Source organism: Ursus americanus, chromosome 32 (assembly GCF_024610735.1).
Source record: "Ursus americanus isolate L20-20 chromosome 32, mUrsAme1.1.p, whole genome shotgun sequence".
In the NCBI taxonomy this organism is placed as follows: Eukaryota; Metazoa; Chordata; class Mammalia; order Carnivora; family Ursidae; genus Ursus; species Ursus americanus.
In genome coordinates, this window is record NC_142158.1 from 32432778 (window position 1) to 32454845 (window position 22068).

Sequence of the window (22068 nt, forward strand, 5' to 3'; positions counted from 1 at the left end):
ATTATAACAGACGATTTACAGTCATGGTCTACTAGGTTCAATGGGCATTCACTGGTAGAGTTTCTACTGGCTGCTTCTCCTCCCCCTTGAATGAGTCATACTTTACCATTTCTTTGTGTGTTGAAAACTGAATGTCTAAAATAATGTGATGTCCCCCCCCAACTAGTTTAGTTTTGTTGCTATTTTTTAGTGATTTTCCTGAATTAATTCTGTCAAGTTTGCATTCTTTGTCACGGATGACCACTGAAGTCTCTGTGTGGTTAGTTTAACGGTCAGCTAATGACCAGCAGACTTCCTTAAATGCCTTGAGCCAATAAACCTCCTAGCCTTTGTCAAGGTGTGTGTGCTCATGTTGGGGGATGGATGGCTTCAATTCTCCGACAGGCAGTTCACAACTAACTCTGCCTTTATCTTCACTTCCTGCTTGTGCAGAACCTCACACTAGGTCAGAGGTGAGAGATTAGGGCCTTCTCACGTCTTTCCTAGGCACACGAATAGCCCTGAATACTCCTGTAGCCTTCTAGATACCTGGGAATATTCTAGGGCCTTTTAGAGACCCTTTTGGGCACTATCATTCCCAGATACTTATTTTCAGTCTTTGTTAGCTCCAACTGCTAATGCTGCCTCAGGTAATGCTTGTCACTGATTATTTTTGATAATGCTTTGCAAATAGAACTGTTTGCACAGAGTCAGAGAAAATAAAGACACTTTCTGAGAATGGAATTTTTCAGCAAGCCAGCAGACAGTTAAAGTAGAGATCATTCTCTGGGGGTGGGGCTTTGGAGGAGCTCCAAACCTGTTTTGTCCTGCCAGTTGCTGCTAGATTACTGGTTTTCACAGCTACCATAGTTGTGATGTTGTTGGTTTTCAAGTCTACCATGGAGCCGGTGATAAGGGGATAGGATTGGGGCAACTTAAAATGCCACAAAGCTGATTGTTCTTACTGAAACCATTGTTCCTGAGGAACCCTTCCTTCGATTGTTGCAAGTCTTTGGTTAATTTCTAAAAAAAAGTTCTAAAAAAAATTGATTTTGGCAAATTTGCCTGTGCTTTCTTTGCTTTTAGAAGACTGTATTTTTAGAGGTCCTTACTATGCCATTCCAGAAGTTGGAATTCCTAAATCTTTTTTAAGGGGTTGGTCTAGGGATTACAATATGTGTACTTAATTTTTCACAGTCTATTTAGAATTAATATATTACAACTTTCAGTGGAGTATAGAAACCTTGCCACCTCATAGGTTATTTTGCCCCTCCCCCATTTGTTATCACTGTCATACATAGAGTACGTCTACATCCATTGAGAACTCCATCAGACAATGTCATATTTTTTGCTTCCAACTCTCATGTGAATTTTAAAGAATGTAAAAGAAAGAAGAGTTTATGGTATTTACCTAAATATTTGCCGTTTTCATCATTCTTCCTTCATTCCTGACATTTCTGATGTGAAATTCACAGTTGCTCTAATTGTTGTTTTTCTATACGTGATACTGTTTTTCTCTGGCTGTTTTTGAGATATTTTCTTTGCCTTTAGTTTTCAGCAGTTTGATTATGATGCATTTGGGAATAGACTTCTTTGAGTTTTTCTTGTGTGGAGAGTGAGCTTCTGGAATCTATAAGTTTATGGTTTTCCCCCCATCTTTAGAAGTTTTCAGCCATTTCTTCAGATATTTTTTTTCTGCACCAAATATATTTTTTTAAGATTCTGTTTAATTATTTGAGCGCGCGCAAGAGAGAGAGTGCATAAGTGTCAGGGAGGGGCAGAAGGAGAGGGAGAAGCAGGCTCCCTGGGAGCCTGTAGTGGGGTTTGATCCCAGGACCCCAGGATCATGACTTGAGCCGAAGGCAGACAGTTAACTGACTGAGCCACCCAGGCGCCCCTGCTTTGCTTTTTATTATTGAGTATTATATATTTTTTGGGTATAAGTCATTTCTCAGATATACGTATTGTGAATGTTTTTCTCTCAGTCCGTGGCTTGCCTATTCAATTTCTTAATGGTGTTTTCTGATGAGCAAAACCTTTTGTTTTGATGAAACAAAATTTAGAAAATTTTAACAATTAGAAAAATTTTAACAATTTTTTCTTCTGATTAATGTTCTTTGGGTCTTTTGTGAAAAAATCTTTGTCTACTTCAAGTCTGCAAGGATGTTCTCCTATGTTTTCTTTTTTTTTAACTTCCTTTTCCCCCTGTTAGTAGAGATATAATTGACATGTAGTATCAATTTAAGATGTATAACATAATGACTTGATATATGTATATATTGTGAAGTGATTACCACAAATATGTTAATATCTATCACATCTCACAGTTATAATTTTTTCTTGTATGAGAACTTTTAACATTTACTCTGTTAGTAACTTTCAAATATACAATACTTTATTGTTCACTATAGTTGCCTAATGTTTTCTATTACAAGCTTTATCATTTTTTTAAAAAGATTTTATTTATTTATTTGACAGACACAGCCAGCGAGAGAGGGAACACAAGCAGGGGGAGTGGGAGAGGAAGAAGCAGGCTCATAGCGGAGGAGCCTGATGTGGGGCTCGATCCCATAACGCCGGGGCCAGGATCACGCCCTGAGCCAAAGGCAGACGCTTAACGACTGCGCTACCCAGGCGCCCCCAAGCTTTATCATTTTTGTTCTTATGTTTAGGTCTGATCTATTTGATTTAATTTTGCCTATGGTGTAAGGTAGAAATCAAGTTTCATCTTTTCTCTATATATTTATCTAGTTGTTCCATCCAGCATTATTCATTGATTTTACTCGTATATATTAAAAACTAATTTTATCTTTAATTTTCCTATTTTTAAATGCATTATTTAATGCTTTACATTAAAATTACAAAAAATCACAAAATTTATTCAATAATTATATATCAATATAATTGAATTCTTTTGTAATTGTATGTATTGTATTTTATGCCCTTCAATTTATTATTTTGAGAATGGGTCCCTAAGCTTTAAGATTACCGAAGGTGTCCAAAGTACGCATATGTTAAGAACCCCTGGTGAGGTAAAAAAACACTTAGCTTTAGAATCAAAGAGACCTAGGTTTAAATGCTCATTTGCTGCTTCCTAGCTCTAAGACCTTGGGCACATCACTTAACCATAATTCATCTTCCATACTTCCGCAGATTCAATAAACGTCTATTGAGCACCTGCTACCAGCTGCTGTTTTAAATCTTGTGGATCTTATGGATTTTAATACAGACAGATGGAGATAACCTTTCCTGTACAAAGTTTACAACTGAATGGGGGAAGCAAGTGAGTCAAGGGGTCATTACACAACACTGTGATAAGTGCTTTGATAGCAGAAGGAGGAAGCTATGGGAAATTGGGGGTGGGATTCCCACCCCAGACTTGTGGAGTCAGGAAAGATTTCCAGATTAGGATGCTAAACACATCGCAGGAATAAGTGGATATTACCCAAGCAAAGGGGAAGAAGAGCTATCCAGATAGTGGGGGGTGAGCACTTAAAAGACATGGGGATGGGGAGAAAGGACCAGTAACACAAGGCATGACTGCAGACGGGGTCAGACAGAAGAGTTTTGTAGCCATCTTAAAGACATTAGCTTCAACCTAAGAGAAATGGGAAGTCATTGATGGGTTTTAATCATTGATAGGTTGTGACAGGATCAGAATAAATTTTTAAAATTCTACACTACAGGCATCACCGCTGGAGGCAGGAACTCTGATTTGGGGATTGCTGGAGAAATCCTGTGGCGAGAAGGTGAGCGCATGGGTTGTGGCAAAGGGAATGGAGAAGAATGCATAGATTTGAGAGACAAATAGGTGGTAAACTCAATATAAGTGTATATTGGAGGCTCTGGGACATGAGGGAGATGGGGCCATCTCAGATTTCCAGTTGGACCAACAGGACGAATGGTGGTGCCATTCACTGGAAAAAGAGCAGGTTTATAGGAGAACATAAAGTCAGATCTGAATTTATGGGCGTGAAGTGACTGAGTGAGAATGTTCAGCAGACTTTTGGCCATATTGGCCAGAAAATTGGAAGAGGGGTTTGGGATGGGAAGCCATCTGTTTCCATATGGTAAGATGCCATAGGCAGCATTCCTTCTTTCCTCCCGACCTTCGTTCAACATCTGTTGAGGATGTATTCTACGCAGGATGTTGGGGATACAGCAGTGAACAAGAAGACTGGGTTTCTGCCCTTAACCAGTTCACCGTTTACCTCTCTCAACTTGCTCTTAATCTATAAAATGAAAATAATAATGAGATCAAGTGAAATGAGGTGATGTGACGACACCTGCTCTTTTAATTTGTATATTTGTTTCTCGTCCCTAGAGCGGGAAGAGACGATAACTCGGTTACTTTTGCTTTTGTACCCTCCCCACCTAGGCTCTTCCGCGCAGGCGCCCTGGACGGCCCTGGGTGGGGGTGGGGCGGGCCCGAACCTGTGTCTTCTTCCCCGGGGCCAGGACCCGGCCGCGCGGAGGGTGCGGGCTGCCCGTGACGTCATCAAGCTGCGCAGCCCGCAGGGCGGGACCCAAGCGCGACAGCGCGGCCGGCGGACCGGGCTGGCTGGTGGGGAAACGAAACTGAGGGAGGAGGCGGCGGCTCTGGCAGCGGCAGGGCCAGGCCTGGTGGCGGCGGCGGCGGCGGCAACGGCGGCCTGACGCCCCCCTCTCCGCTCCCAGGCAGCTCACCCTCTTCCCTCAGCGTGAGTGCCGACGCGCGGCCTGGGGGGAGCGAGCGGGCGGGCGGGCGCGCGGGCTCAGCATCCCTCTGTCCTCCACCGCCGCCTCGTCCGCGCACCGGCGGTGGCGACCCTCGCCGCCCCTTCTCTCTCCCCCACTTCCTGCAACCCTCCCCCGCCCCCCACCCGCTCCTCCAGCTCCCGGCAGCCCGAGTTGCCGCTGACAAACGTCTCTGCGCACACATTCACACACTCACGTTGTTTTCAAATGAAAAGCCTGGCCGGGAGAGAGAGCTCATCTCCTCCCACAGTGAATAAGGGTGGCAGTGCGAAACCGACACCCTGGGAGAGCAGACTGGAGAGGGGATTTGAACCCCCGCCTTGGGGGGAGCAGCAGGTAGAACCAGGCCTTTTGCCTTCCACGTAGAAGTCCCCTGCCTGGGCACCTTCTTCTGGCCTGTGTCGCTCACTTGAGCGGGGCAGTGGTTAAGGTGTGCGGCCTTCGCTCTCGGGCCTCAGTTCTTTCCAGTGGAAAACAGGAGGGTTGGAGTAGTTGGTTTGGAAGGCCCAAATCGCAGGTGGTTTGGGGAGGGGCATCAGTATCTCCTGCCTTTCACACAACTGTTTACTCTCCTTTTTTCACCCACCCCAACGCAGTCAACATTGAGTTTCCCTGTGCTTGCAGTCTCCCAGAGTCGCTAAGAATCAGATGGCCCGTTTTGCTTTTGTTATGTGCCTTTTGGGGGGGCATTCAAGACGGTGGTTTAAAGTGAAATGTGGTCTTGCTTTTTCTCTTTGTTCAACGTCCCCCGTTTTTACTTCCCCAGGATAACCCCTGCCTGTGGCTAGTAAGAGGCTGCCTCCTTAGAAGATGATTATGCATTGGGTTGATTGGCTCATCCTTGAGTTGTAGAGAAGTGAACCATGTGATTCAGGGTTTTATGACGTTGAGGGGATCGGTGGTATCTTTGCATTTCATTGCTCTCTTGCTGCTGTGATCCATGTTAAAAGCCTGTTTTGTGCCTCTGCACCTCCCCTTCCTCAAGGAATTGCAGCCCAGCTGGTCACCCACCTGTTCGCTCCTATATTTTGAGTTCTTTCTCTTTTCTGAGTCTCCTTATAGCCCATCAGTTGTGTGTAAACCACACTGTATTCACTACTACTCTCGCTTGCTCTTTCACTTGATCATGACAGGGTTTCAGGATGTCATACTCACTTCATTCCATCTCATTACCACCCGCCCCCCGTCATAATAACCTCTCATGTACCTACCGATGGGCGTGATGATGTGTGACTTGGTGCATGATTGTCTCCATTCTGTTTTCATGGAGGTGTGTTGGTGTTAAAATTATTTGTATACCAGAGCCCTACGATGTGGCTTGAATAGTTTTCCCACCCTTCTATTTTCTCAGTCCTGAGTCATTCCTTACTCTCATTAAAAACTTCCCCAATTCTTCATGTTTTCACACATCCTGAAATAAACCAGAACCAGTATTTGTATCATATAATGTAATCTCTTAATTGTCTTGGTGAAATAATAATTGTGATGGAGCAATCATTCTGGGATGGTCCCTTCACCTTGGAAATATTGGTTGATACTCATTAGATTTCATAATTAATGTCCAGTGTACGTTGTTGTCACACATGGCCAGTGTTGCACGAAAGGTATAGAATAATAAGTACCCAAGGTACTTTCCCCCCTGTGGCTTGTAGAGTTGATCCATGACTTTGTGGTATCTGACATCAAGGCCCTGAGGCCTCTGGGTCTGTGAGCACCACACATTTTCCAGTAAAACTAACAGCTATTACTGAAGACTAGAGCTTGGCTAGCATCCTTCCTGAACCTCAGTTTGCGGAAGAGGCTATTCAAGTGCTGGCACTGGAAGCTGTTTGGAATTGCTGAGTCCCATCCCATTGATGATTTATATTTTGGAATCCCTGCTCTGATCCTAGTGGCTCTGACAGGGGCAGCTGACTGTCTGGATTTATGGTTGCAGTAACAATGAGGAGGAGAAATGATCCAGAATGCACTGCCCCTATCAAGAAACAGAAGAAAAGAGTTGCAGAACTTGCCCTGAACCTCAGTGCTACGTCTGATGATGAACCTCCCTCTTCCGTCAATCATGCAGCAAAAGGTATGCTTGCCCACGTGATGTGAGGCCACTGGCCATCTGGTTATTTGAATCCCTGGTGCCTGAATTGGCCAGAACACAGTCTGCTGCCCCTGCGGAAAATTAGGCAAGTTCTACAGAGAGATGCTGGCTATAGTCTGTCTTCCTTTCTGCCCATTCTACTAGGAATGTGCAACTTGTTTGAAATAAAGAATTGGCATTTTTTTTTTTTAAAGATTTTATTTATTTATTTGACAGAGATAGAGACAGCCAGCGAGAGAGGGAACACAAGCAGGGGGAGTGGGAGAGGAAGAAGCAGGCTCCTAGCAGAGGAGCCTGATGTGGGGCTCGATCCCGGAACGCCGGGATCACGCCCTGAGCCGAAGGCAGACGCTCAACCGCTGTGCCACCCAGGCGGCCTAAAGAATTGGCATTTTTGCAGTAATGCCTTAGTTCTGTGGCTAGTCGTTCAGTAGGTGGCACTCTTTTGCTGCCTTAAACCAGTTGGAAGTAGTGGTGAGCACTGAGTGCCCTGTGCTCTTAATTGCTGTTAATGATCCTGGGGCTCTTTCACAGGAGATGGGCTCTTTGCTGCAGGGATCTGGCCTAATTCCCCTCAGGTTTTTGTATTCTTTTTTCTCAGTTCCCTCAACTGTTGTGATCAGAAACACCCAATGAATTAGAACATCCCTTTGTTCACTGTTGACATTAAGCTCAAAAGATTTCACTGATCTGGTTGAAACTAACATTTTGCTTTGCCTGCTTTTTAGGGTTATGGACATACACAGTGTCTGTAGGTGCCTTTCTGTGAAAGAAGTTATAGAGTGCCTAGGAGCTTACCTCAAATACCAAGCAATTAGAAGCATTTTCATTTGCATTTACGTTGACTTGCCAGCTGTGTTCATTTCCTAGGGCTGCTGGAACAAAGTACCACAATCCGGGTGGCTTAAAACAACAGAAGTTTATTCTCCATAGTTCTGGAGGCTGCATGTCTGAAATCCAGGTGTCAGCAGGGCCAGGCTCCCTCCGAAGGCTCCTGGGAAGAATCCTTCCTTCCCCCTTCTAGCTTCTGGTGGTTGCTGGCAATCCTTGGTATTCTTCGTTTATAACAGCATAACTCCAGTCTTTGCCTCTGTTGTTCCTCTGTGTGTGTCTGTTGCAAATTTTCCTTTTCTTAAAGGGGCATCAGTCATTGAATCATGGCCCACCCTAATCTCGTATGACATTATTTTAATTTGATTACATATTTTCAAACGTCATGTTCCCTGGTGCTGAGCGGACATAGCTTTTGGGAGGAACACTATTCAGCCTGGTACACCAGCAGTCTTCCATTTTGGAGCCTTTGCTGGATCACTGATCAATTAGAATGAAATTTGGTAACAGGTTGGTGACTGAAAGGGTGTGAAGCATCCTTTGAGAGTGGTAGGAAATACAGTTTACAAGTGGTAGGCTAATTGAAGGGTGGTTACTCATCAGTTGTACTGAGAAGCTGGTTCAGAAAGGAGAAGCTTGACAGGCAGTACAGCTGAAGCATTTGGTGCAGCCGTGGTCCCCGGTGAATAAGAGACTCTCATAACCTTGCGTGTGGAGATATGAGTGCCTTTAAAGTTGTCACTGGATTCCAGGATAGCGGAGAAAGGCTGTATGTAATTGAGGTTACTAAGTAAGAAGGCAAAAACATAGTAGGTGTACTGGTTCCCGGGACTATTGAAGAAAGGGAGTTTTGCTTTTCACCTGGGATTTGAGCAGCTTGGTGAAGGTAGAGTCTTCTTAGGTAGAGCTCTGGGTTATTGGGAGAGATGGCCTGTACGGGAAGAAGGGAGAGCATGTCTGGGAGAATAAATGTACTCAGGTGCTGGAGGTATCTAGTTCTAAGTGGATCTCAGGGGGCATTTTCTTGCAGCAAAGAGAGGCCAACTGACAAGTAGAGGGAGGCATATGGTTAAGGATCTTTTAAGGGAACCAGTCTGATTTAAATTTCAAGCTTTTAAAATTGACTGAATTGAGATTGTCTACCCTCCTGCATTTCCCTTAATTGTACCAAATAGCTTTAACCTTTTCTGGAAGTAGCACCATGTGATTCAGTTAGGATTGACTATTGCTGTTGTATGTACAGAATGGAAATCTAAATGGCCAGTACCTTATATGCGTTTGGCAATAGGCCATTTGGCACCTTTTTTTTTACCCCAGAGGGAATGAAAGAGAGGAGGGAGGGGCAGAGGGAGAGAGAGAGAGAGTCTTAAGCAGGCTCCATGCAGAGCCCCACATGGGGCTTGATCTCATGACCCTGAGGTCATGACCTGAGCTGAAATCAGGAGTTTGGATGCTAAACCCACTGAGCCACCCAGGCGCCACTGGTCCTTTTTATGTTTCCGAAAATGAGGCAGGAGGCAGAGGCAAATAAACATTGCTAGATTTCCCTGTTTTAGCTTAATTTAGCTTTCTCCTTGTCACAAAAACTGAGGGCTGGAGTCTGGTGTCTTCATCAGCAAAATTGCTCTCTGTACCCCATACCTGGCATGGAATAAGTGCTCAATAAATATTTACTGAATAGAATTGATAGAAGGCAACAGTAGTATCTTTTCCAAGAAGCTTAAAATGCTTCACCTATTTCATTTTGCCCATCCCTCCTCCATTCTGTAGAAGATCATTTCATTAAGTACTTAACATTTATATCCTCTCTGTTCTGAATTGGCTTCTCTCTCTCTCTTTTTTTTTTTTAAGATCTTATTTATTTATTTGAGAGAGAGAGAGCAGGAGTGGGGAGGGGGAGGGGCGGAGGGAGAGGGAACCCGACAAGGGGCTCCATCCCAGGACCCCGGGATCATGACCTGAGCCAAAGGCAGACGCTTAACCCACTGAGCCACCCAGGTGCCCCCTGAATTGGCTTTTCTTAGGCGTCCCCTGGACAGTGTACCCTGGTAGTTTCCTGTCTCGCCAGAAGCTATATATCCACTGAGATTTCTGTGCAGCTTTCCTAGTCAAGTCATTGCATTAAAGCAAATGTGTTTCCTTTTGCTTCAGCCACTTCTACCTGGACATGCTGTTGAACAGATGATTGACAAATGCTCTTTAGGGAGTACAAATAGAAAAACAAAAAAATGGTAGTTACTATTTCTGTCTTTCTGGGCCTTAGTTGTGCTTTGTCTGCTAGATCAGGGTGGTGACTCATTAATAGGTCTATTTAGTTTAATGAGTTTGTTTATTTTACTTTATCGACAAGGTAAGTGCGTTGCCAGGTCAGAGATTGACATCTGACCAGAGTGAAAAGAAAAAGGGACGTTGTTGTAACGGCCGCTGTGGCATCATGTGTTTCCTTTTCTCCTTAGCTGTGCATCCAATGTAGGCTCCCGGCCCTCCCACAGGGTGTTGCCTTGGAAGTTGCCAGGCCCTTTTGCACGCACCACATTAGTAGCGCCTTCCCCTCCACCAGGTTTAATTCTTCCCTAAATAGGCTCTTCTCCCTGAAACACCATCGCTTTCCTGTCAGCCCAGATTCATGACCTTAATCAAAAACTTCCTTTATCGGTATCTGTTTAAATTGCTCTAACGAGTTACCATTTGTCTGGCATGAAGGAGAAATTGAGCCTTTAAACAGGAATGAGTAGCATTCCCAACAGCAGTTGTTAGGCAGGATGTGATATTTATTAAAATCCATAATTTATTCCTCTGTATCTGTGCGCTGCTCACCTTGGCCATTAATGGTTGGAGCTGCCTCTCCTTATGTGTTGTCACTGTCATTTTTAATCTTGGCATGTTTGCCCTACTGTTCTGTTGCCATGTAAAAAATTTTGCCCTGCTGTTCTGTTGCTATGTGAGAAATTTGAACTTGTATTCTTTAAAATGACTTAAGAGTAATGATTTCTATCAGGTAGAGAAGAAATCTTAAATGAAAACTCTAAATAATGTTTTGGGCTCTCTGTTAGGTTTTAGAAGGGGAGCTCCTGGGGAGGTAAATGGGAATGCCACCCAGCTTTGGCAAGTTCTTAATGAAACTAATCACTTTAATAGACTGACCTTATTACTCCTGTTAATTCATATCTTCATTACAAAATTGTCTGCTCAGTGTTCGCTGAATTCTTATCAGTCTTGGGAAATGAAATCTCCCCTTTAGTTACTGCTGCAGCCATGACAGTTGTCTTCTTTCCATCTGAAAACTGTGGCCCCAAAGGCCCAGGGGTGAAAATGGGCAGTGGCTGTGGTGTCTGTGTACATCAGGGCTAGTCTAGGCAACTTTGTCTTAAATCATGTCGGGCTAAGAATTGGCTTCCAACACCACGTGAAGTAAAAGAGAGAAATAAGGCTTACCCACCACACTTCTTGATCTCACAAAGAAATGCCTAGTAGGATGGTATTTTAGCTTCCATTCACCTCACTCTCAGAACCAGTACAGACATCTGTGCGCTGGGTAACACCCAGGGAAGAGGAACGGGGTGGAAAGATCTCCGTCCCAGAGTCTGGTGCTGGTGTTTTGCACCCGAGTCACCGCTGATTTGCCTAATGAGCTCTCCACCCAAGTTTGGTTCTCCCTGTCATTTTGGTCCAAGAATGGCATGGAGACAAAGAAAACAAAAGATTTCTCTTTGCGATCTGAGGGTGGTTTGTACCCTGCATGCGGAGGAATGATGTTCGTACCATGGATGAGTGCCCACGGCTGGGTCCTCGAGCAAACCTAACAGTCTGGCCGCTCCACCTAGAGCTGGATTGAGGGCACGCTCCTCTTTGATAAGGATTCCAGGTTTTCCTAACCTTTTTGTAGGTCGGCCTGTGAATCCCAGAAAGCCGGTGAAAGGAGTAGGAACTGATCTAACATGGTAGCTTCTGGTTAGTCAGGACCCCGCAGCCCTGGGCTACACAGGAATAGCCTTTAGGGCTGAGCTCAGGGAGCCACCCGCATTCCTGGTACCCCCTCTTTCCGTACCAATCAGTACAGCTTGAAGGCGAGGGAGCGACCAGGTGAAGAGCAGCTGTGCCTGTGGGAGCGCGGTGCTTCTGCGCGTGGGCCCTCTGTTGTAGGGTGCGTCTCTTCCCTGCGTGGGGGTGAGAGGCGAGAGACCCGCGGTTAGTCTTGAGCCACTCGGGAGGTCTTGCCCCTTAGATCTGCTGACCTCTGAGCTTGGTCTGGAAAGGAACCAAAGTCTTCTCAAGGAATGGTACTTTATTTCTTTATAGCTTTATTTTTTTTACACTAATTTTCAAATGAGTATATTCTTATTTCTCACACAGAAAATGCAGAAAAGTGCAAAACAGAAAATAAATATAACCTCACCTCACAGTTTCCATGGTTACTCATTGTTAATGTTCTGGATCTTTCCTTTTGAGTGGCACTCTCTGGCACTCTGTGACATGTGCTGCATTGGTCTGTGTAAGCAAGTCAGCTCCTTTTTGAGGGAACTGGATAGCTTCCTAAGAGGAAGGGGTAGGGGTGCCTGGGTGGCTCAGTCAGTTAAGTACCTGCCTTCTGCTCAGGTCATGATCCCAGCATCCTGGGATTGAGCCCCAGGTCGGGCTCCCTGCTCAGCGGGGAGTCTGCTTGCCTGCCCTTCCCTGCTGCACGTGTACGGTCTCTCTCTTTCTCTCTCAAATGAATAAATAGATTTTTTTTTTTTTTAAAGAGGAAGGGGTAGATTTGGTTCCTCTCATATAGGGATATTCTCAACCAAAATTTCTCTTTGCTAACTGCTAACTCTTAAAGCCAGAATGTTCGTTTTAAGTTTATTCTGATTTTTTCAAACATGTTCCTAGGCTTTTTCTTTCTTCTGCAAAATGTTACATCCCTAAAAGAAAAAAATGCATGTTTATTTTAGCAATCTGATTTTTGGGTTTTTAAAATTTTTATTATTTTAATATTTTTTTTTCACGGACCAATCTAAGTTATTTATTTAAGCCATCTCCTACCATAAACAAAAGGATGGAAGGTCAGTATACTGTCATCATTTGACACAAGGAAGGAAGGTGAGCTTAAGGTCCCGTATACTTTTCTGGTCCTCGTGCAGAGTAATGGTCCAAACCAGTGCTGTGGTCCCTGCTGGGTAGTGGTCCAGGTTCTCTTTATTCGTTTTCATAGGCAGTTGGAAGTGGATTCATGTGAGAGTTATGGAATAGAGTGTGACTATAGTTTCCCCAGGGAAAGGGCTTGGACCTGTTGCAGAGATGGGGGTAGGTGACGAACTCAGGGCTCTCTGTGCTCTCTGTGGTGCGACTTCAGGAAGACTTTCAGCATACTCACTCCCACACCGGGGAGCGCTATGAAGTAGGGGAGGGCCTCCCACATCTGAGCTGAGCCCTCCTCATCGCCATGGGTGCCACTCAACATGTACTGCCCCAGCTGTGCCCCAGACCCACCTAGCAGCCCAGAAACCCAGGACCCAGCTGCCACCACCATTTTCAACCTGGACCTTAGTTACCTGATTTTTAAACTCTCTGAGGGTAGAATTATTTCTTTAGGAGAGTGCCCCATTGTATATAGCATGGACCTTTTATAGAGCCAAAGTTGTTGTCTGATCAATTAAACAATACCAGTGTTTTGTTCTCTTGACAGGTCTGACAGATGTCCTATTTCAGCCTGCTGGCCAGAGGGTGGGGGAATGGGAGTTCTTAAATAATAGTCCAAGGAAGGCCTAATTCTTTTTTTTTTTTTTTTTTAAGATTTTATTTATTTATTCGACAGAGATAGAGACAGCCAGCGAGAGAGGGAACACAAGCAGGGGGAGTGGGAGAGGAAGAAGCAGGCTCATAGCGGAGGAGCCTGATGTGGGGCTCGATCCCAGAACGCCGGGATCACGCCCTGAGCCGAAGGCAGACGCTTAACCGCTGTGCCACCCAGGCGCCCCGGAAGGCCTAATTCTGTATTAAGATACAGGCATTTCATACTCATGCTTAAATTCTTTGTTGTTTAACCTTTTAAAAAAACATTTAAAGACTTATTTTTTTTTTTTAATGGCACCAGGTTATAAAGCAGCTTTATTTAAAACCGTCTTTGTCAAAGTTGTAACACTGGAACAAAGTTAAATGTACCTAAATGAAACTTGAAGCTATTTTCGGTAATAGTACAAATTTTGTCCTATGGGTATTACTATTTTCAAGTTTTGTCTTCTATATGAAACTATTAAAAGGAAAATTTAAGTATGTTACAGCTCCTAGATTACTTTGTACGTGCCTCATTCTATAAACAAATGTATTAGTAATGAATATATTAAGGCCATCAATCAAGACTTAAAGATTTTTTAAAAATTCATTGTAGTGAGTACTTAATTTTTGTTAAATGGGAAGACTCAGTCCAGGTGTTGGAGATGGACAGTTGCGTGTGACACAGTTCTTGCTCTCCAGGAGAGACCCTGGCCAGTGCTGTGCTGGTGGTGCTGAGCACAGTGCGAGGGGGAATCGGGCCTGGGGTGCCAGGGGAGAGCATTTTGCTCTTCTCAAATGCTAACCCTGAACAAGTTTGTGTTCTCATGGGGAAGTGGATGGATCAGTGCAGATAGGCTTTAGAATTATGTCATTGCAAGTTATGAATACCTGAATAGTGACCATTCTGGATCTTTGAAGAATTATTTTACACGGCTGCCTTTCCTCAACACCTCCCACAAGCAGCCAGGCTTCGACTCATCAACGCAGATAGTTTAGTGTGTAGGGCAGGGTGGTGATGGAAGAAGAACAGCAATTACTCCTGTAAAATATCACAGCTCAACTGTGAGCCGGCTCTCCTCTGGGGCACTGTCTATGATACCTGTAAGTTTGAAGGACTGTGAGAGCAAAGGAAACTAGGAGGTTAAACAATCAGAAACTGTTAGTCTCATGATAGAATTGTTGAAAATGGAGCCAAGTATCCGTGTACGGAAGTTGATGTTCAAATAATAAGCAGCAGAAATAATAATCATATTTTCGATAAATACATCTTATATTTGACGGTGTACTTTTAGACATTTCATTTAATCTTCATACGAGCCCATGAGGTAGGTATTATCATCTCAGTTTTGTAGGGGAAAAATTGAAAAGATGGGAAAGGGCACCTGACATTTGGAACTCCCATCATGTGTCAGGTACCATTAGGAACTTTCAGTGACTTGCCCAAGATAACATAGTTAGTAAGAGGTAGAGAGTACATTTGACCCTGGATCATTTAATGAACTTGGTGTGTGCAGTGCATTTTCTGAACACTCGTTGGATAAATGAAACGCGGACTTCTAGAGGTATTCGATGCCGTAAACTCACCTGAATGTTTTCTTTTTTTCTTTTTCAGCATCTACCACGAGCCTGAGTGGGTCTGACAGTGAGACTGAGGGGAAGCAACACGGCTCTGACTCTTTCGACGATGCATTCAAAGCAGACTCCCTTGTGGAGGGAACTTCTTCTCGCTATTCCATGTATAATAGTGTCTCCCAGAAGCTTATGGTATGTCAGTGCTTGGGTTGGGTCCCTAAAGCTCCACCAGCAGAGTGAGAGAATGGAAATTGTATTGGTGTGAAAAGAGGAAAAACCAGGGCGTGAGTTTTTCCTCTGTTTTCCAGCTACTGAAATTTAGTAAAGTGTGGCCCCCTTCTTAATAGAAGCATCTGTCACATCTGAATCGTCCGCGGGAAGTGGCTGTGCAGGCCTGCTTGTCCTGTCCTGTCCAGAGCTGGATCACCCTTCGGTCTCCTTAGTAATGAAAGCTTATCATGAGTGCATGTGAACGTACTTCCCTGCACATGGACGTGTGTGGTTGGGTAAAGAGGCTTCGTGATGTGAGTTTTTGCTCTATTGAGTGATTTTAAGAGAAATGACTGAAATCCTGCTCACTCCCGGGTGCCCAAAATAAATGAGAGTAGTACAGTCTTTTATATGACTTCGAAAAGAAGGTCCAGTTTTCCTTCCCAACTTCTGTACTCTGTTGATATACCAGAAGAAGGAAAGTGACTAGGAGACCTGTTTGCTTTCCTGATCAGACTTTAGTATAAGTGCACAAAGGTTAGGGAAATTCAAGGTTGCTTTCTGGCTACTTTAATTTTAAAGGTATTAGTTCTTTCATTTTCTTTTGGATTCATTTAGGAATGAGAACTGCCACTTATGTCATAGGATTCTAGTTTGTGGCCCCAAGGCTACAAATTTTGGGGAAGTGGACAGTGGGGAGGTTTGTGACTCATTCAGCCTTTTTTTGTTTGTTTTTAAAGATTTATTTATTTATTTGAGAGAGAGAGTGGGAGGGGAGAAGGGCAGAGGGAGAGGAGGAGAGGGTACCCCCCAGTCAGCCTTTTTGACCTGGGGAGAGTTTTGTGGCTACTATAGGAATTCTCTCCAGCTCTTGGTTGGTAATGCCCCTTCCAAAGGGAATATAGACCCTCGAGGGGGGATTACGTTTTCTTAGGATTGGAATTATTTTATTGGATAAGGGTCCTTGGGGTTTGGGATTTGGGTCTCTGATTTTGGGGGTATATAACTGGACCCAGTGACCCTAGAGTTTAGTGTGAGCTTATGGACAGTTGTGACATTAAAAAAAATGTTCCCAGGGTGCCTGGGTGGCTCAGTCAGTTAAGTATCTGACTCTTGATTTCAGCTCAGGTCATGATCTCAGGGTCGTGAGATTGAGCCCCGCATTGGGCTCTGCACTGGGCATGGAGCCTGCTTGGGATTCTCTCTCTCCATCACCCTCTTCCCCTTCTCTAAAAAAAAAAAAAGTTCCTGTCCAGTGTCTTATGGTACTTATGCGTCCATACCTCAGTGTTACATGAAGCGAGTTTTCAGTTAATATCTTGATTAAGTGGACTTCTACAGCCTTCATTGTCTTTACCTAGTAAGGCTGTTTGCGTGGCTGAGGGTAAGGTAGAGTTGCTGCTTGAAGCAGTTGCACTGTAAATTTTGTTCTCTGTACCAACTCAACTCTAGATCTACTTTTCACTTAATCAGACAAATTAGCTGGAAGGGTAGTTGTGCAGATGTCCAGTGAGATTCATTAAGTGCTCTTGGTGCTTTTAATTACAGCTATGAGGTGTCTTCTCATTTATCCAACTTCTGGTTGCCCTGGACTTTCACTTCCAGAGTAGATAGCCACTGGGCCCACAGTTAAACTGCCGTTACTTATTTATGCTTATTTTCTTCATTAGGCTAGAAGGAAAACTTTTGGCCTTACTCATCTTTGTTTCTCAGAGTTTAGTATAATGTCTGACACGTGATAGGGGCTGAGTAGATATCTGTTTGTTTATGTAAGTGCTCCATTATTATCTGTTTATTTGTATAAATGCTCTATTTTGTCTCTTTTTCAGGCCAAGATGGGCTTCAGGGAAGGTGAAGGATTGGGTAAATACAGCCAGGGTCGGAAGGACATAGTTGAGGCCTCTAATCAGAAAGGTCGAAGAGGCTTGGGTCTGACACTGCAAGGCTTTGATCGAGAGCTGAATGTGGACTGGCGAGACGAACCAGAGGTAACTGGTGAGGGGAGGAGGAGACGGGAAAGCCAACTTGTGCTTTCGTATCCATGGCTTTAAGTAGCCATGGTAACAAACTAGAAGTCTTCAGAGGCAGTGGGGATTGGAACTGAGTTTTTACATGGAAGATACTGGGGATGTCCAGAATGGAAACAGAAGAGATATACTGAGGGAAATATATTAGGGTGAGGATTTGTTTTCTGTTAAAGACCAGTGGGTAGAAAATGCTGGAAAGCAGAGTTTGGCTCCACAAAGTACTTTAATAAATAGATACACCTTTCCACTAGTGGCTAAGGTAATGAGTTCCCTCTGCTGAGAGGATTCAAAGGGTTGGATGAGGACCTGCTCTCCCATTGGGTGAGTGACTGGATTAGGTCCCCTCTAAGGTCCTGCACCTCTACGGGTTTGTGACACCCCAGCTTTTATGTAGGTGTTTGTTTATACTGTATAGCTTTCCTCTTGTGGGTTTAGTCTGCTTATCTGCTTGGGTACCGGTTTTTTTTAACCCCAGCTACCGAAAGAGATTCGTATCCTTTTTCATGGCACAGATGATGCTGAAATTTTATTTTTATTCATTTATATATGTCCTATCTTATTTCACAGAGGATTCGAAGTAGGTATAATGAAACAACTAAAAATAATGATGAAATATTGCCATTATAGAGTTGAAGCTAGAGAAAATAGAACACAAATGTCTAGTCTTCCATGTAGCTGGGGTAGTTGAGCTTCACATGTGGCTGTGAACTCTGGAGAATTGATATTTTATTTGTCTCTGTGCTGTTCCAGTTCAGGAAAGAACTCCTGCGAATTGCACATGATAAAAGCCTAATAAGGCTTCAGAGTAAGATGCTGACAAGCCAGGAGCTAATGGCTTCTGGGGGTGGTCCTGCTATGTTGCCTTGTAGTTGCGAGGAGACGAGACCAGCAGAATAGCAGATGAGACAGTGCAGAATAGGGTAAATATTTGTAATTGGGTGTGAGGCGTAGGTTTTTACCTCAGAAATTCTTGGCGCTTTTCGTGTCCTCATTTGTATGAAAACCAGTAAAGAGTCCTAATCCTCATAGTGGGACAGAATTAGAACCAACTTAGCTAAACTCAAAATCTCAAATTTGCCCATAAAATCTCTGTTTTTAATGGAGACAAGCTATTGAAATTCCTTTTTGAGGCAAGGCTGTCCTAATTATCATTTACCGTGATTCAGTTTTCCTCCTACAAAAGATGCCCTATTTCTTGGTTAAGAGTTTGGCTTAATTAATTAGTTGGTATCCACTTCTTTAAGGTAGATGAGTCTGGGTCACCTCAGGTGGCTGTCCAGTCCTGGAGTCACTGCAGAGGAAATGCCTGGTGGCTTCGGCAGCCCAGGAACATGGAGTGCCAGGTTTGGCCCTTCAGACAGAGTCCACGTTGCAGTCCATTTTTGCTCTTGATGTGCACAGTTCTGTGGGGAGCTTGAGTCTACTTATTCTCTCCAAAGGGACATCCAAGTGTACACGAGCTTTCTTCCCCATAGAGTTTATAACTTATAACCATTTATAAATGGTTAAAGGTGATGAATTCGACTGGCCGGGGGGGAGCCATGATTCATTGCCAGATTGAAAAGGGCTTCAGTAAATTTTCTTTTAAACTTTTTCTCTGTTGTTGATGGTTGGCCTGCTCTCAAGACCTTGCGTTGTGTTACCATTTTATGCCTTTCGGAGCATGTAATATTACCTTTAATCACATCGCTTCAGTTTGCAATGGTGAATCTCTTCTCCACCCTTGCTTGGGAGGCCGCGTGTAGAGCTGCCGTGCAGGTTAGCCACCTGTTCAGGTCTTATAATCCATGTCTCTAGCCCAGTGAACGTAGTCCTGACTCACATTAGAATCCTCTGGGGTCTTCTAAAAAATATGACTATACCCAGTTTCTGCCTCAGACTGACAGAATCATATAGTCTGAGGGCGAGGCCTGTTAGCAGTACTTTTTAAAAGGACTGCGGAAGGGTGCTTGGCTGGCTAAGTTGGTGGAGTGTGCAACTCTTGATCTCGGGGTTGTGAGTTCAAGCCCCATGCTGGGTGTAGAGATTACTTAAAAATAAATAAAATCTTAAAAAAAAAGACTGCAGATATTTCTAATGTATAATGTAATTCAAAAATTAAGAGAAAGCACCACTGAGATGCCAGTTTCTGCTCTGGGAATGAAGAGGCAAGGAATCCCCTTTGTGAATAACACTTTGAAAGGCATCGGGAGGCGAGACTCATTGCCACTGGGTCTTCCTGGTATAATTACCTTTTCATAGACTTATATCCTGTGTGCACTTCTCTGTGTCCCCAGTGCTGTGATTGTAGGCACCTTGGGTCAAGGACCACATCTTTTTAACTGCATTCTGAGTACTTAGCCCATAGTACATATTTATAAATAATATTGGAACAAATGAAAGAAACTTTGAAGCTTTGGGAAGTTTCTGAAGATTCAAACTAGAATTGTAGCTGGCCTTCCAAAGTTAACCTTCAGGATCCTGGCTCAGTTCTCATTTCTGACCAGTACATTTCGCCTGAGCTTCCCGGGCCCTTCCATCTGTCTGAGTCCCTTTTGATTGTTTTGGGGAAGCCCTTGCAAGTTGGGGCATAGCAAGTCTTCCCTGACTTACTTGCCTCTTTTTTGTTTGTAGCCCAGTGCCTGTGAGCAGGTGTCATGGTTTCCAGAATGTACCACTGAAATTCCTGACACTCAGGAAATGAGCGATTGGATGGTTGTGGGAAAGGTAGGATTTCAGGAAAATGTACCTTGAATTCTTGGCACTTACCTCCTGACTTTTCTTCTTGAGTCCAGTGTGTATGTATGTATGTATACTCATAGTTTAAGAAAAATGTGAATCTGACCATTCTGGCAAGAATGAAGTTTTGTCAAGATGGTGTGTCAAGGGCTTTACAGATATGCCCTTGTGACAGGGTTTTTTTCTCCTAGTTATTTAAACTTGCAAGGCAGCACAAAATGCATAACTTATGTCTTCCTCATGGATGCTTTTTAGAGTAGCTTATTATACATTTGTGTATATGCTGGTCACTGCTGGGCACTGTTCCAGGTAGATGAAAAGACACTGTCCCTGTCCTCAGAAAATAATGAGGGAGTTGTTACAGAGGGAATTTGTTTAATCTCCTTCTGGAAAACTAAGAATAAAGTACATATCTACCAAATCAGTATGGTCTAGAGAGCAGTTCTCAAGTGTAAGGCCCCCTGGGGATCTCCCAAGACCCTTTCAGGGGCTCTAAATGGTCAAAGTTATTTTCATAATGGTACTGGAAAGTTATTTGCTTTTTTCACTCATTCTCTCACAAGTGTCCAGTGGAGTCTTCCAGAGGCTATATCACAACCAGTTGAATGCAAATGCAGAGAGTAGAGTCTAGCCATCTTATATTAAGCCAGATAGTAAAAGATTTGTAAACACGAAAAACAGTGCCACTCTCCTCATTAAAAATTTTTTGGGGAAATATAGTTATTTTTCAAAAAAATATTTATGTTAACATAGTGTATTGTTCTTTTACACTGAATAAAAATTGTCTCAGTTTCTAATACTAAATGTCGATATGTATATATCCCCTCCCATAAACAGAAGCTCTTTGGGATCCTCAGTGGTTTTGAAATGTGTAAAACCTGGGAACACCCAAATTTGAGCATCGTTGTTTTAGGGATAGCCTCACTCAGCCATGAGGTTGGATTTGACACCTCTGTGAGAGTCTCTTGAGCCCTTGTTATCTCTGATGCTACCCGGTCAGTGCCTGGTGTCCTACAGTTGTACCCCTCACAGATCACGAGGCTTCCTGGTTGAAAGGCTTCTGTCATTTAGGGCAGTCCCCATCCTTCTGCCTCCATGCTCTGGGGGCAGACAGCTTGAATGTTTCCTTCCCGTTTGCTTTTCTCAGCCTCAGCATTCATGAGTCTTGTATCCATATGGTGCTCTAGTCAGAGCACCCAGGGGGCTGCTTCATCTCACAGCCATCTGGAGTATAGCCAGAGGGATTTAGGATTTTCTCTTTCCCGCCCCTCAGGGATTGATGTTCTTGGCAGAGACTCAAGCCCCTTCTTGCTCTACTCACTTGGAACCCTCGTTTCTCCATTCATTCCCCCAACTGCAGTCATACATGGTCATTATTGATTATTTTCTTCTTTCTCTAGAGAAAGATGGTTATTGAAGACGAGACAGAGTTTTGTGGCGAAGAGTTGCTTCACAGTGTGTTGCAGTGTAAGGTAAGGCCTGTGACTAGAGCCGGGCTGGAAAACCTTGTGTGAGGGCATATGCTGGGCTCTTCCAGTTCTTTTGAATTGGGGCGGGGGGGAGCTGAAGTTTAGCCAAGATTTTTCTCACAGATGAGATGTGTGGCTTGCTACATTTCTCCAAGGTATCCTTTTTCCTGGAGCCTTGTAGTGTTGTGCTGTCCCTGTGGTCAGTAGCCAGGAAAGGCTCCACTTAACCTCAGTGGGTCGGTTCATCACAGTCCTGAGGGGGCCTGGTGGAGTGAAACGTTTGCAATCATTCGTTAGTGTCAGATAGAGCTGAACTCATCCTCGTTTTGCAGCTTTCTTGTTGTGTGACCTTGGGCCGGTTGCTTTAGCTGGTCTGAGTTTGAGTTTTCTCATCTGTAAAACGGGGAGAAGATACTTCCTGGGATCGTTGTGAGAATTAAATGGGATAGTCAGCGTGAAGCTCCTAACACACAGGCAAGCACTAGTCTCTCCTTGATAGCTTTCGGCGCGAGTTTGCGTCAGGAAGTACCTTGCCCGGGGCAGGATGAGCCAGGGAAACTGAGGAAGAAATGGGTTGGAGAAGAAGCCTCAGACCAGCCTCACCAAACTTATTTTTTTTTGCAGGCAGAGGGTTGGGAATATCCTTAAGGTGACTGGAACTCAGGTGAAGCGAGGC

The 22068-nt window shown here is 44.0% G+C and overlaps 1 protein-coding gene and 1 pseudogene across 7 annotated transcripts in view; one reads left to right on the forward strand and one right to left on the reverse strand.

The window, feature by feature from the left end:
• The first annotated feature begins 4497 nt into the window (after positions 1 to 4497).
• The window catches only part of CMTR1 (cap methyltransferase 1), a 61522-nt gene continuing 43951 nt past the window's right edge, over positions 4498 to 22068 (forward strand). For 5 of the 7 annotated variants that reach the window (XR_015722661.1, XR_015722663.1, XR_015722662.1 and 2 more), the window contains exons 1-6: positions 4498 to 4679; positions 6653 to 6790; positions 15009 to 15160; positions 17008 to 17166; positions 19819 to 19911; positions 21324 to 21395. Coding sequence is in view for 2 of the 7 variants with exons in the window: in XM_087858205.1 (XP_087714331.1) it covers positions 6643 to 6790; positions 15009 to 15160; positions 17008 to 17166; positions 19819 to 19911; positions 21324 to 21395 (624 nt within the window). In the remaining 5 variants the exon portion in view is untranslated. Of the gene's footprint in view, positions 4680 to 6642; positions 6791 to 15008; positions 15161 to 17007; positions 17167 to 19818; positions 19912 to 21323; positions 21396 to 22068 lie in introns of those variants that run through there. The other 2 variants (XM_045786321.2, XM_087858205.1) reach the window with 2 other exon arrangements.
• Positions 12818 to 13151, reverse strand: LOC123784822 (cytochrome c oxidase subunit 6A1, mitochondrial pseudogene; annotated as a pseudogene).